The sequence below is a fragment of the Salmo trutta genome, chromosome 23 (assembly GCF_901001165.1).
Source record: "Salmo trutta chromosome 23, fSalTru1.1, whole genome shotgun sequence".
NCBI classification, from domain to species: domain Eukaryota; kingdom Metazoa; phylum Chordata; class Actinopteri; order Salmoniformes; family Salmonidae; genus Salmo; species Salmo trutta.
Window position 1 is genome coordinate 30,621,436 of NC_042979.1, and position 14,501 is coordinate 30,635,936.

At 48.9% G+C, this 14,501-nt stretch overlaps 1 protein-coding gene across 1 annotated transcript in view; it reads right to left on the reverse strand.

Annotated features, from left to right (window-relative positions):
- Window positions 1–656: 656 nt before the first annotated feature.
- The window catches only part of LOC115159783 (electrogenic sodium bicarbonate cotransporter 4-like), a 57,829-nt gene continuing 43,984 nt past the window's right edge, over window positions 657–14,501 (reverse strand). The window contains exons 15-28 of the mRNA XM_029709831.1: window positions 13,746–13,926; window positions 13,483–13,573; window positions 12,272–12,330; window positions 11,853–12,044; window positions 11,314–11,427; window positions 10,904–11,017; window positions 9,680–9,841; window positions 9,261–9,439; window positions 7,104–7,176; window positions 6,946–7,014; window positions 6,677–6,850; window positions 6,287–6,457; window positions 5,144–5,196; window positions 657–1,193 (exon numbers count right to left, since the gene is read on the reverse strand). Coding sequence (XP_029565691.1) covers window positions 911–1,193; window positions 5,144–5,196; window positions 6,287–6,457; window positions 6,677–6,850; window positions 6,946–7,014; window positions 7,104–7,176; window positions 9,261–9,439; window positions 9,680–9,841; window positions 10,904–11,017; window positions 11,314–11,427; window positions 11,853–12,044; window positions 12,272–12,330; window positions 13,483–13,573; window positions 13,746–13,926 — 1,915 coding nt within the window. The 3' untranslated portion in view covers window positions 657–910. The remainder of the gene's footprint in view (window positions 1,194–5,143; window positions 5,197–6,286; window positions 6,458–6,676; window positions 6,851–6,945; window positions 7,015–7,103; window positions 7,177–9,260; window positions 9,440–9,679; window positions 9,842–10,903; window positions 11,018–11,313; window positions 11,428–11,852; window positions 12,045–12,271; window positions 12,331–13,482; window positions 13,574–13,745; window positions 13,927–14,501) is intronic.

A 14,501-nucleotide genomic window follows, 5' to 3' on the forward strand; every position in this document is an offset into this window, starting at 1 on the left:
TGACTCATCATCGTCGGTGATCAGGCTTACTCCCGTCTTGTCGTCAGCGAACTTGATAAGGCTGTTGGAGTCGTTTGTGGCCACACAGTCGTGGGTGAACAGGAAGTACAGGAGGGGACTAAGCACACACCCCTTTGGGGCCCCAGTGTTAAGGGACAGCCCGGTGGTGATGTTGCCTACCCTCACCACCTGGGGTCACCACCTGGGGTCACCACCTTTGATCACCACCTGGGGTCACCACCTGGGGTCGGCCTGTCAGGAAGTCCAGGATTCAACTTTTTAAAGAATTTGTATGATCTTTTCTTGTATGCCAGTTAAAAGGTTGTTATTTTTTCCTGAAGAACATGAAGTTAGGTTGTTTACATGTTAAAGAATAAATGCTCCAGGATAAAAGATTTCACACAAACCTTAGACTACAAGGTTTTTAATACTATTTTATTAACATGCATTTGTAAATCTTATCTTTACAATCCAAAGTAAATACACTCTGATATTAGGATCTCACTTTATCCAACAGTCATTTATACACATATATTCATAAAGGTGAATGCACTGAAAACAAAATACCTAATAAATGCATTAAACAATACATCAGTCATTTTTAAACCATTATTATCACAACGCTCATGTTTCTATATTTCTATATTTTTTCTTCATTTTTTATAATTGTACAGATACATTTGCAATCAAGTAATTCATATATTTTTTGTTGTTTCTTTTGTGTTGATGTACTAAATTGGTGTAATGGGCAGGGGTACTGAATATATAAAAGTTATACTTTGTCTGTCTTCTTATAATAACTGACAGGTACCTCGGGTTAAAAGGCCATTCTTATTAATATAAACTGGAGAGAAACTGTACTCTTGTATAGTTTTGAGGATTGCACAACTGGTTATATGTATCTGTGTGTCTATGTGCTGTCAACCAACAGCAAGGTTTCGCTGCCTACATCATAGGGATGAGAGTGTGAGTTTTTGTATTGGTACTGGTCTTGTTGAGTCTTAGAGGTCAGGTAGCGGCCATTCAGAGGGCAGGGGTTAATGCTGGGGTAAAGGTCGTGACCCAGTGGGTAGAGGTCAGACTCCACCTGGATGTCAAACTGGGAAACAGGAGGGTGTGATGATGATCCGGGGGTAAGGCTCACCTGGGAGTGGGCAGGTGAGGAGGGGCAGATCTTCAGGTGCAGAGTGATTCTGAGGGAGGAACAGTCAGGTGGAACAGCCCAGGTTACACACACACATGCACTGTCACGAGCACAGGCAATCAGTCTCGTGAGCACAAACAAACATAGTTTCACACTTGTCAACCATACTCCCTGAACAGCAATGCAGACAAGAATGTGTTAACTGACAAGAGCAAGAGCACACATTACTACAAAGGGGAAAACAGACACACATGCACGAACACGTGTGTGCATACAGACACACACACACAGAGCGGGAGAAGAAGGTTATGGGGTAGTTAGAAAGATTTGGAGGAGGATGTGAGTTTGAATGGTGACAAAAAGTAAACGGATTGGGTTGGGGGTGAGGTGAGGTGAAGGGGGTGAGGTGAGGTGAAGGGGGTGAGGTGAGGTGAGGTAAAGGGGGGTGAGGTGAGGTGAAGGGAGGTGAGGTGAGGTGAAGGGGGGTGAGGTGGGGTGAAGGGGGGTGAGGTGAGGTGAAGGGAGGTGAGGTGAGGTGAAGGGGGGTGAGGTGAGGTGAAGGGGGGTGAAGGGGGGGAGATGAGGTGAAGGGGGGTGAGGTGAGGTGAAGGGGGGTGAGGTGAGGTGAAGGGAGGTGAGGTGAGGTGAAGGGGGGTGAGGTGAGGTGAGGTGAAGGGGGGTGAGGTGAGGTGAAGGGAGGTGAGGTGAGGTGAGGTGAAGGGGGGTGAGGTGAGGTGAAGGGGGGTGAAGGGGGGAGATGAGGTGAAGGGGGGTGAGGTGAGGTGAAGGGGGGTGAGGTGAGGTGAAGGGAGGTGAAGGGGGGGAGATGAGGTGAAGGGGGGTGAGGTGAGGTGAAGGGGGGTGAGGTGAGGTGAAGGGAGGTGAAGGGGGGAGATGAGGTGAAGGGGGGTGAGGTGAGGTGAAGGGGGTGAGGTGAGGTGAAGGGGGGTGAGGTGAGGTGAAGGGAGGTGAGGTGAGGTGAAGGGGGGTGAGGTGAGGTGAAGGGGGGTGAGGTGAGGTGAAGGGGGGTGAGGTGAGGTGAAGGGGGGTGAGGTGAGGTGAGGTAAAGGGGGGTGAGGTGAGGTGAAGGGAGGTGAGGTGAGGTGAAGGGGGGTGAGGTGAGGTGAAGGGGGGTGAGGTGAGGTGAAGGGAGGTGAGGTGAGGTGAAACGGGGTGAGGTGAGGTGAAGGGGGGTGAGGTGAGGTGAAGGGGGGTGAGGTGAGGTGAAGGGAGGTGAAGGGGGGGAGATGAGGTGAAGGGGGGTGAGGTGAGGTGAAGGGGGGTGAGGTGAGGTGAAGGGAGGTGAAGGGGGGGAGATGAGGTGAAGGGAGGTGAGGTGAGGTGAAGGGGGGTGAGGTGAGGTGAAGGGAGGTGAGGTGAGGTGAAGGGGGGTGAGGTGAGGTGAAGGGGGGTGAGGTGAGGTGAAGGGGGTGAGGTGAGGTGAAGGGGGGTGAGGTGAGGTGAAGGGAGGTGAAGGGGGGGAGATGAGGTGAAGGGGGGTGAGGTGAGGTGAAGGGGGGTGAGGTGAGGTGAAGGGAGGTGAAGGGGGGGAGATGAGGTGAAGGGGGGTGAGGTGAGGTGAAGGGGGTGAGGTGAGGTGAAGGGGGGTGAGGTGAGGTGAAGGGAGGTGAAGGGGGGGAGATGAGGTGAAGGGGGGTGAGGTGAGGTGAAACGGGGTGAGGTGAGATGAAAGGGGGTGAGGTGAAGTGGGGTGAGGTGAAGGGGGTGAAGGGGGTGAGGTGAAACGGGGTGAGATGAGGTGAAGGGGTGAGGTGAAACGGGGTAGGGTGAAGGGGGTGAGGTGAGGTAAAGGGGGGTGAGGTGAGGTGAAGGGGGTGAGGTGAGGTGAAGGGGGGTGAGGTGAGGTGAAACGGGGTGAGGTGAGGTGAAGGGGGTGAGGTGAAGTGAAGGGGGGTGAGGTGAGGTGAGGTGAAACGGGGTGAGGTGAGGTGAAACGGGGTGAGGTGAGGTGAAACGGGGTGAGGTGAGGTGAAGTGAAGGGGGGTGAGGTGAGGTGAAGGGGGGTGAGGTGAGGTGAAGGGGGTGAGGTGAGGTGAAACGGGGTGAGGTGAGGTGAAGTGAAGGGGGGTGAGGTGAGGTGAAGGGGGTGAGGTGAGGTGAAGGGGGGTGGGGTGAGGTGAAGGGTGTGAGGTGAAGGGGGTGAGGTGAGGTGAAGGGGGGTGAGGTGAGGTGAAGGGGGGTGAGGTGAAGGGTGTGAGGTGAAGGGGGTGAGGTGAGGTGAAGGGTGTGAGGTGAAGGGGGTGAGGTGAGGTGAAGGGGGGTGAGGTGAGACAGACTAGACCTACTGTACTGCAGCAGGTTCATGACCTATATGTACCGGTAATCAAATACCTATTTCCGTATTTCTCAGACAAACATTGATTGTCCCAGACAAACACATGGGTCCAGAATTCACTTGTCTTGAGAGAGCAGTGGCTGACAAAACCAGCTGGGACTGACAAGGGAGAGGATGACTGTCCCATTGTAGATCAGAGCAGTCTTATAATTCCAAAATATAACATGTGTAAATGATCAGGTCTGAATAGTGTCTCCAATGAACCCCTGACAACCACCGTCCCTCAGATGTCAGAATAACATTGTATTATAATATTGTATTACTGCCCACCGAGTGGCACAGTGGTCTAAGGCACTGCATCGCAGTGCTTGAGGCGTCACTACAGACTCGGGTTTGATCCCAGGCTGTGTCACAACCAGCTGTGAACAGGAGTCCTATACAGCGGTGCACAATTGGCCCAGGGGAGGGTTTGGCCGGGGGGCTTTACTTGGCTCATCGCGCTCTAGTGACTCCTCATGGTGGGCCGGGCGCCTGCAGGCTGACCTCGGTCGTCAGTTGAACGGTGTTTCCTCCGACACATTGGTGCAGCTGGCTTCCTGGTTAAACGGGCGGGTGTTTAGAAGCGCGGTTTGGCAGGTCATGTTTCGGAGGACGCATGACTCGACCTTCGCCTCTACCAAGCCCGTTGGGGAGTTGCAGCGATGAGACAAGATCGTAATTGGATATCACGATATTGGGAAGAAAAAGGGGGTGAAATATCATTTTTTTTCAATAATAATAATATTTTATTACTATAACATTACAACTCTTCCTTCGCCAACTGTGCCTTCAGAATAGTCTTTACATTAGTACAACAGAGGTTGCTGCCACAAACCACACAGCACACGGTGAATAAATAACACATGGAAGACATCATCAAAACAAACAAACACACAAAAACTACTTCTGCATTGCTTTCAGGTGCATGGGCTGTGGTATTTCAACAACTGACAGTCTGCCCTCACAAACACATCTACAGTAGGGCCAAAGTATAGCAGAGAAAAACATTACACACACAACATCCAGGGGTTTTGAGTAGGTGCTGGAGCTCAAAGAATATGTTGAACGAAAAGAAGACAGTCCACACACTGTGATTTATGCTCCAACAGCTTCGGACAGTTGACTTAAGGTTCAGAATGGCATGTGATCCATGTGTCTGGGTATGTCTACCAGACACTACAGTGATTTGTACAATGTTTAAAAGTAGAGGTGTTGCATAACACACTTATAACTACTATCCAACTGAATCTAATAGACATATGTTTACATGTTAAATATCACATCATATCTACAGTTTATGGAATATTTGTATATATTTATATGAAATTCAATGTGTATAAAGTGTTTAGGTGACAACAGTGCTAAAGAATGCTAATAGTGAATGGAACTTTGCTAAATAGTTCCTAGCATGTGTCAGTAAATTGTACAGAAGGGAAAGGGAAAGGGGGATACCTAGTCAGTTGTACAACTGAATGCCTTCAAGTGAAATGTGTCAGCATAGTATGTGTGCGTGTGCGTGTGTGTGTGTGTGTGTGTGTGCGTGCGTGCGTGTGTGTCAGTAGTTGTAGTTGTGGTCCTGCTGGCAGTGTACTCCTCAGTCGGTGTGTGTGATGGCAGGTTGTATCAGGTCACTGTAGGGGACGTGCAGTTTGAGCACACAGTACCTGCGGTCCAGCTCACTGTCATCAGGATTCACACTAGAGTAAACGTTCTTCTCCTGTACACACACACACGTACACAAGCAAACACACGCACATATGCATACACACACATACACACGCGCACACACACAGAGATAGGAGGGGTTGAATGGCAGAGGGAAGAATCAGGTGAGGTAGGAGAGAAGGAAGACAAAAAAAGAATAAAACCTTCAGTGTCTCACAACATCATAACATACATCTAGCTGCTCCATCTGTCGCACAACAATGACATCACAGTAATACAAACAACAGTTCTCACTCCTTTGGTCAATCTCAAAAGAGAGATTTACTCACAGTCAGAGACGGGGGGCTGGGTGGGTGGGGTTACAGAGGGGTCAGGGTCTTTAGGCAGGTCTATGGTGTCCATGAGTATCTTCACTGGAGGAGGGAGGGAAGTCTTGGGCTGAGTGACAGGGGGGGGACCAATCAGCATGCAGGAGGAACCATCAGGGGAGTGGCTAAACAGAGGCGTGAGGGATGATGCCCCAAATATACGCGGACATGAACGCACACGCTCACACAATCTGCATGCTTAAATCTAAGCAAAACGTCACAATCATAAAATCAAATCAAAGTTTATTCATTATATGCACAGGATACAGAGTAAACAGTAAACGGTGCAATTAAATGCTTACATACTACACAGAGAGGATTGAACCATGCAGGTGAAAGTTGGAAGGAGAAAGACATCAAGACAGACATCAAGACAGACAGACAGACAGACAGACAGACAGACAGACAGACAGACAGACAGACAGACAGACAGACAGACAGACAGACAGACAGACGTAGAGACAGACAGACGTCGAGACAGACAGACGTAGAGACAGACAGATGTCGAGACAGACAGACGTCGAGACAGACAGACAGACAGACAGACGTCGAGACAGACAGACAGACAGACATCGAGACAGACGTCGAGACAGACAGTAGAAAGTGTTATACAGTGCCTTTTCAGCAACACTGTGGGACAGAGAAAGGAGAAACATATTAGTCAGAGATAACACACTCAACACAACAGATGGAGCCAGTCCTACACAACACAACACACTCCCGCTGTCAGCCTGACACTGTGTGTGTGTGTTTCTGCTAGTCCTCGTCTCTTACCTCCTCGTCGCTCTCCGTCTCTGCTGCTTTGGTCTTTTTGTTGTCTTTCTTTTTCTTCCCCCCTTTCTCCTTCTTCTTGTCTTTCTCCGGCAGGATGTCATCCAGCCAGGCCAGGTCGTGTTGAGAGAACATCAGGTCCATCATCTTACGCACCACCATCAGACCCAGGATCTACACACAGAGGTTATCCCCATCAATCTATGCAACCCACACACACACACACACACACACACACACACACACACACACACACACACACACACACACACACACACACACACACACACATACACACACACACACACACACACACACACACACACACACACACACACACACACACACACACACACACACACACACACACACACACACACACACAGCTCTCACCATGACAGGGAAGATGATGGCAGCGACAGTAGATTTGAGGATCCAGAGGACAGCCAGACAGATGATCTGGACCAGGGTGAACAGGTGAACCCTCCTCAGAGGAACATGACGCAGGAAGGAGAAGTCTGGCTGGTGCTTGGCTGGCATCAGGTACAGCTTTATACGTTCCCAGAACTAGGAAGGAGAGAGGAGGAGGGTGAGTAAACACACACACACACACACACACACACACACACACACACACACACACACACACACGTGAAATGTACCTGTATTCCAGCAAGTGAGGCCACTCCCATGTAAAGGAAGACACCGTAGAGAACAGGCATGGGGATGTACTGGGGGAACACAATATACCGGTTAACACAATCCTCCACAACACCACCCACTGCATGTGACGGGGAGGCCCATTCTCTCACTGACTCACCTGCAGGACAGGAGCCAGGAAGATGGAGACTCCATTTAGGACAAACACCAGAATACCCGTCAACCTCTGTTCCCTGTACCACACAGACACACACACATTTAGATTTGACATTTTAGTCAGTTAGCAGATGCTTTTATCCAGAGCGACTTACAGTTAGTGCATTCATCTTAAGATACACTATATATACACAGTATGTGGACACCCCTTCAAATGAGTGGATTCAGCTATTTCAGCCACACCTGTTGCTGACAGGTATATACAATCGAACATACAGCCATGCAATCTCCATAGACAAACATTGGCAGTAGAATGGCTCATCCTCAAGAGCTCAGTGACTTTCTACGTGGCGCCGTCATAGGATGCCACTATTCCAACAAGTCAGTTCGTCAAATTTCTTTCCTGCTAGAGCTTCCCCGGTCAACTGTAAGTGCTGTTATTTTGAAGTGGAAATGCCTAGGAGCAACAATGGCTCAACTGTGAAGTGGTAGGCCACACGGTCACAGAACGGGAACACAGAGTGCTGAAGCGTGTAGCGCGTAAAAATCACCTGTCCTCAGTTGAAACACTCACTACCGAGTTCTAAACTGCCTCTGGAAGCAACATCAGCAAAATAACTGTTCATCAGAAGCTTCATGACATGGGTTTCCATGGCCGAGTAGCTGCACACAAGCCTAAGATCACCATGCGCAATACCAAGCGTTGGCTGGAGTGGTGTAAAGCTCGCCACCATTGGACTCTGGAGCAGTGGAAACTATGTGTCACTATGCATTTGGGGAGGTGGCGTTCTCCTGGCATTTGCCAATCCCAGATTTGTCCGTCAGACTGCCAGATGGTGAAGCGTGATTCATCACACCAGAGAACGCGTTCCACTACTCCAGAGTCCAATGTTGGCAAGCTTTACACCACTCCAGCCGACACTTGGCATTGTGAAAGGATGATAGGTCCTACGGAAGTTTAGTTTTCCTCCATTTTTGTTCCGCTGTCCGCAGCCCTCTTCTGTAAGCTCAGAGCATGATGGGAGGGCCAAGCCGGCCGGGAGGAAAGGGGACAGTGCAAGTCATAGGATGCGGAAAGGGAGAAGAGTAGGGTCGAAGAGGCAGAATCAGGAGACAGGAGGGAGAAGGATTTAGCAGAAGGGAGAGATAATAGGATAGAAGAGAAGAGAGTAGTGTGAGAGAGAAAGCAAAGATTGCGATGGCGCATGACCATCTGGGCAGTGGTGGAAAAAGTATACAATTGTGATACTTGAGTAAAAGTAAAGTAAAAGTAAATATTGCTAAAATATACTAAGTATCAAAAGTAAAAGTATAAATCATTCCAAATTCCTTTTATTAAGCAAACCAGATGACATAATTGTATTGTTTTTTAAATGTATGGATAGCCAGGGGCACACCCCAACACTAAGACATATTTTACAAATGAAGCATTTGTGTTTAGTGAGTCCGCCAGATCAGATGCAGTAGGGATGACCAGGGATTTACTCTTGGACAATTTTCCTGTCCTGCTAAGCATTCAAAATGTAACGAGTACTTTTGGGTGTCAGGGAAAATGTATGGAGTAGAAAGTAACAACTTTTCTTTAGGAATGTAGTGGAGTAAAAGTAAAAGCTGTAAAAAAAATATAAATAGTAAAGTAAAGTACAGATACCCCCCAAAACGACTTAACTAATACTTTAAAGTATTTTTACTTAAGTACTTTACATCACTGCAGACCAGCAATATTCTGATTAATTGGGAGTCTACCTCATCTGCATCTGGGTAGTGGCTAGGGTTGGAGGAGAGGGAGACCATCTGGGTAGAGGCTGAGTGGTTAGGGTTGGAGGAGAGAGAGACAGAAAATGAAACAAAGTAGTGATCAGAGACCTGGAGGGGGGTGGCAGTGAGATTAGTAGGCAAACAGCCTGACTTGTGAGTGGGAAAGGACTGGGAAAGGGTGAGGTAAAAAGAGGTAAGGAATGGGAAAGAAAGAGTTGGAAGGTTGAAGTCGCCAAGTACAAAGCGCGGTGAGCCATTGCCAGGAAATTAGCTTATCAAGGTGTCAGGCTCATTGAGGAACTCTCTAAGGGCACCTGGTGAGCAATACATGACAACAATGTTAAGCTCCCACACACTCACTCACTCACTCACACCCCTAACCCCTCCCCCAACCTCTCCTTACCTGACTCCCAGGAACTGGGGTTGCTCTCCTGGGGCGCTGGACTCACTCTCCATCTTCAGAGAGTCGATGTGGGCGATGGAGATGACAGTGGCAGCCACGTACCAGGGCAGGCCCAGGAAGGAACACACTGCCATCAGAATACCCACCCAGAACAGGTCCAGATGGTACCCACAACCTTTCTGTTGGAGGGGGAGAGAAAAGGTGGAGGGGAGGTAACGTTCAAGAGTTTTTATCTGCAGTTTGTTTTCTGTTTTGCTGTTGTGTTTATGGGTATAGAATGGTTTTTGAATGGTTGTGTTTAGATTGACATTATGTTAATATTTTTTTTAGAAGACTCATAACGATGGAGTTGGGGAGTGACAGGCCTAAGTAAGTATGTTTCTGTGTTCTGTTGTGTTATAATTGCGGTCATACTGTACCTTGAGTTTGTTCTCTTTGCGGTTGACAATGACAGCGCTGATCTGTTGGTCCATGAAGATGAGGATGGTGACCAGGAGAGCAGGGACGGCGCTGGCCACGTACACCCACCACGGGTTCTTACCAAACGGCATCACCAACCAGCCACGGTCTGGACGCGTCGGCTACAACACACACACACACACACACACACACACACACACACACACACACACACACACACACACACACACACACACACACAGTGGTACACATATTTATTTAACCTTTATTCACCCTGCAAGCTCATCACTAAAGTCAGGACCCTGGGACTGAACGACGCCTATGCAACTGTGTCCTGGACTTCCTGATGGGCCACCCCCAACACATCCACGACACTGACCATCAACACGGGGGTCCCTCAGGGGTGTGTGCTTAGTCCGCTCCTGTACTCCCTGTTCACCCTCGACTATGTGGCTGCGCATGACTTCAGCACCGTTTGTTGACACGACGGTGGTAGAACTGATCACCGACGACGATGAGGCAGCCTGTAGGGACAACAACCTCTCCCTCAACGTCAGCAAGACAAAGGAGCTGATCATGGACTACAGGAAATGGAGGGCCGAGCACGCCCCCATCCAGATCGATGGGGCTGTAGTAGAGCGGGCCGAGAGCTTCAAGATCCTTGGTGTCCACATCACTAAGGAATTAAAATGGGCCACACACACAGTTGTGAAGAGGCCAGACCAGCGCCTCTTCCCCCTCAGGAGGCTGAAAATATTTGTCATGGGCCCCAAGATCCTCACAAAGTTGTACAGCTGCATCACTGGGGCCGAGCTCTCTGCCATCTTATTTTGACTTATTATTGTTATTAGCTATTCACTATGTATTCCTTGTGCCACTATTTATATTAAACAAATATATATCTTTATCTTTAATTGTTGGAAAAGGACCCGTAAGTAAGCATTTTACTGTCAGTCTACACCTGTTGTTTACGAAGCATGTGATGATTAAAATGGAATTTGATTTGAGCCACAATGAGACACGGTTGAGCCCTGTGTGGTGCTAAACACATGCACATCAACCATGCAGTTTACACAGTCAAATCAAAACGACATGCGTCACTAAATCTGACAAAAAGACACATGCAACTCACACACATACACCTACAAACAGAGATTGAATTACAGAATGCATGCATCTGTGAATCACACACACACACATATTGGGTTAATGGTTAGAAATACCTTAAACTCTGTGGGTACGATTAGTTTGGGTGTGTCCAGCCCTACAAGCATATCCAGACCGACAAACGTCATGATTGACATGAAGATGGAGAAATCACTGATCAGCTTCCTCAGCTAGGCCCGCACACACACACAGACAGACAAGAAACAAAAAGGGAAACAGACAGACAGACAGACAGAGGGGTGGTAGAGATGGAGAGACAAAGGTACAAAACAAATACACAACCAGGAGAGAGAGATGAAATAAAACAGAGAAGAAAGTGTCAGTATGCTAATGTCTCAATATCACTCACTTGAAAAGTGAAGTTTTATTCCTAATCATTTCAGGAAGAAGGAAGAGATAAAGAGGGAGAGAAATAGGAAAAACGAGAGAGAGGGAGAGAGGAACGAGGGATGGGGGACGAGAGGACCTTGATTTCAGTGGGCACGTGCAGTTTGGGCGTCTCCAGCCCTAACAGGTAGTCTATCCCACAGAATACCAGGATTGAGATGATGATCGAGAAATCACCAATCAGGGAGCGGCACTGGAGCACAGACAGGAAGAGGAGGGGCATGGACAGGAAGGACGGGGGGGGGGGGGGGCGTACGGGAGAGGGGGGAGTTGGCAGCCAAGAAAAGGGAAGAAGTTAAGTTTAAACTACTGACCCATTACTCAAAAAACATGAAGGTCCCCCTGTGTCTTCTGTCCCCTTGTCCTCTGTCCCCTTTGTCCTCGTTTCCCCAAGTCCCATGTCTCCTATGTACCCCTGTGTCCCCTGTGTCCTCTGTGTCCTCTGTCCCCCTGTGTCCTCTGTCCCCTATGTCCCCCTGTGTCCTCTGTCCCATATGCCCCCCGTGTCCTATGTACCCCTGTGTGCCCTGTCCCCTATGTCCCTCTGTCCCCTATGTCCCCCATGTCCTTTGTCCCCTGCATCCCATGTCTCATGTTCTATGTCCCTCTGTGTCTTACCTTGGTTGGGAAGTAGCGGCTGGTCTTGAACTTCTTGAGTGAGACGGTCATGGAGTAGGTCCCGAAGAACAGGATGAAGGACATGAGGGCCAGGTCAGGGACGTACTTACAGGTGTTTCCCAACAGGGCGCCGCCATACTTCACACACTCCTTCTTACTCAGCTGACTCCAGTCCAGACCTGTTATGTTATACTACAGAGACAGAGGGGGGAATGGAGAGAATAGAGAGAGGCAGAGTAGAATAACAAGGGAAGAGAGAATACAGAGTAGTGCAGACATGGAAGTGGACAGACAGCACAGGGCTGCTAGTGTAGAGACCTGCCACTAAGTCCTGTAACTATGGTAAGTCCTACTATGTTAAGTCTATTTGGACCACATGCAGACTGTCCCCGTAGATTGTTAGTTCCCAAGCCACTTACCAAATCAGTCATGTTATCGTCCGCTAGTGGAACTGAAACATTCAAACCCATTGCAGCGGCTGTTAGACAAAGAGAGACAGAGATAGAGAGACGTCAGGTGCCCCAGCTAGATTACATGATGCCAGTTTCATGGTAACATGACAGGTTTGTAGCATGCTGAAGCTGTAGAGGTATACTCACTCGGATAGCAGCCAGCGAGAGATAGATAGAGCGGCAGAAACAGAGAGAGAGACAGGCAGAGAGAGAGAGAGACAGAGAGAGAGAGAGACATAGAGACACAGGCAGCAACAGAGAGAGAGACAGAGGCAGAAACAGAGAGATCGAGACAGAGAGAGAGAGAGACAGAGAGAGAGAGGCAGAGGCAGAAACAGAGAGAGAGAGAGACAGAGAGGCAGAAACAGACAGCACACACATCAGTTACAGAAGTTAGGAAAGAGAACACAGACAGTAGTTTATACACTTCCCAAATTATAGCGCTGTCAAGGATGTGCACTCCCTAAACTGTCCTGCAGATGGCAATAGTACACTTAATGTGTGAGGTCTAGTAAAGCTCACAAAAGAGAGTGAGGAGGATCAGTAGAAGGAGGAGGGTGAGGAAGAAGAGTAGAAGGAGGAGGGAGAGGAGGAGAAGGAGGAGAGAGAGGAGGAGAAGGAGGAAGGAGAGGGAGAGGAGGAGAAGGAGGAGAGAGAGGAGGAGGTAGAGAAGAAGGAGGAGAGAGGGGAGGAGGGAGAGGAAGAGCAGTAGAATGAGGAGGAAGAGGAGGAGGGAGAGGAAGAGCAGTCAAAGGATGAGGGAGAGGAGGAAGAGTATAAGGGGGAGAGGAGAAGAAGGAGGAGGAGATGGAGAGGAGGAGGAGAAGGAGGAGGAGAGGGAGAGGAGGAGAAGGAGGAAAGAGAGGAGGAGGGAGAGGAAGAGCAGTAGAAGGAGGGGAGAGAGGAGGAGAAGGAGGAGGGAGAGGAGGAGAAGGAGGAGAGAGGAGGAGGGAGAGGAAGAGCAGTAGAAGGAGGAGGGAGAGGAGGAAGAGTAGAAGGAGGGGGGAGAAGGAGGAGAGAGAGGGAGGGAGAGGAGGAGAAGGAGAGGGAGAGGAGGAGAAGGAAGAGAGAGGAGGGAGAGGAAGAGCAGTAGAAGGAGGAGGGAGAGTAAAAAGTGTAGAAAGAGGAGGGAGAGGAAGTGGAGGAGAAGGAGGAGGGAGAGGAGGAGAAAGGCTCACCCTGGTCTGGTGCGATACATTCACACTTGTATGAGGTAACGTAGTCAGGCTTGAAGCCACGGTTGATAGGGTAGTACTTGAAGGATCCCACCTGTAGTAACACGTTACATAGACAGTTAAGACACTGTGGTGTGTGTGTGTGTGCGTGTGTGTGTGTGTGTGTGTGCGTGTGTGTGTGTGTGTGTGTGTGTGTGTGTGTGTGTGTGTGTGTGTGTGTGTGTGTGTGTGTGTGTGTGTGTGTGTGTGTGTGTGTGTAACCCCACCATCTTCTTAATGGCATCAGAGATGAAGATGAAGGAGATGAGGCTGGAGAAGCCCTCCTCAGTGAAGCGCGTGATGTATTTGATGATGTAACTGGCGTCCGTGGCGACCAGGATCAGACACTGCAGACAGGAGTGGAGACCAATCCACAGACGCAGCTCCATATAGTCTATAGTGTTAGACCTGGGACACAGATACACACACAAAAGTCAGTATCAGAAGAAAGGAACTAAGTTCAGGAACCTTTAAGGTCCTCAATCATGTCACCATTGCCCTTGATTCTAAGCAATAGTGTGCTGCTATTTTTATTGACTTGGCCAAAGCTTTTGATACGGTAGACAATTCTATTCTTGTGGGCCGGCTAAGGAGTATTGGTGTCTCTGAGGGGTCTTTGGTCTGGTTTGTTAACTTAACTACCTCTCTCAAAGAATGCGGTGTATAAAGTCAGAAAGTCTGCTGTCTCAGCCACTGCCTGTCACCAAGGGAATACCCCAAGGCTCGATCCAAGGCCCCACGCTTCTCAATTTACATCAACAACATAGCTCAGGCAGTAGGAAGCTCTCTCATCCATTTATATGCAGATGATACAGTCTTATACTCAGCTGGCCCCTCCCCAGATTTTGTGTTAAATACTCTACAACAAAGCTTTCTTAGTGTCCAAAAAGCTTTCTCTACCCTTAACCTTGTTCTGAACACCTCCAAAACAAAGTCATGTGGTTTGGTAAGAAGAATGCCCCTCCTCCCACAGGTGTTATTAT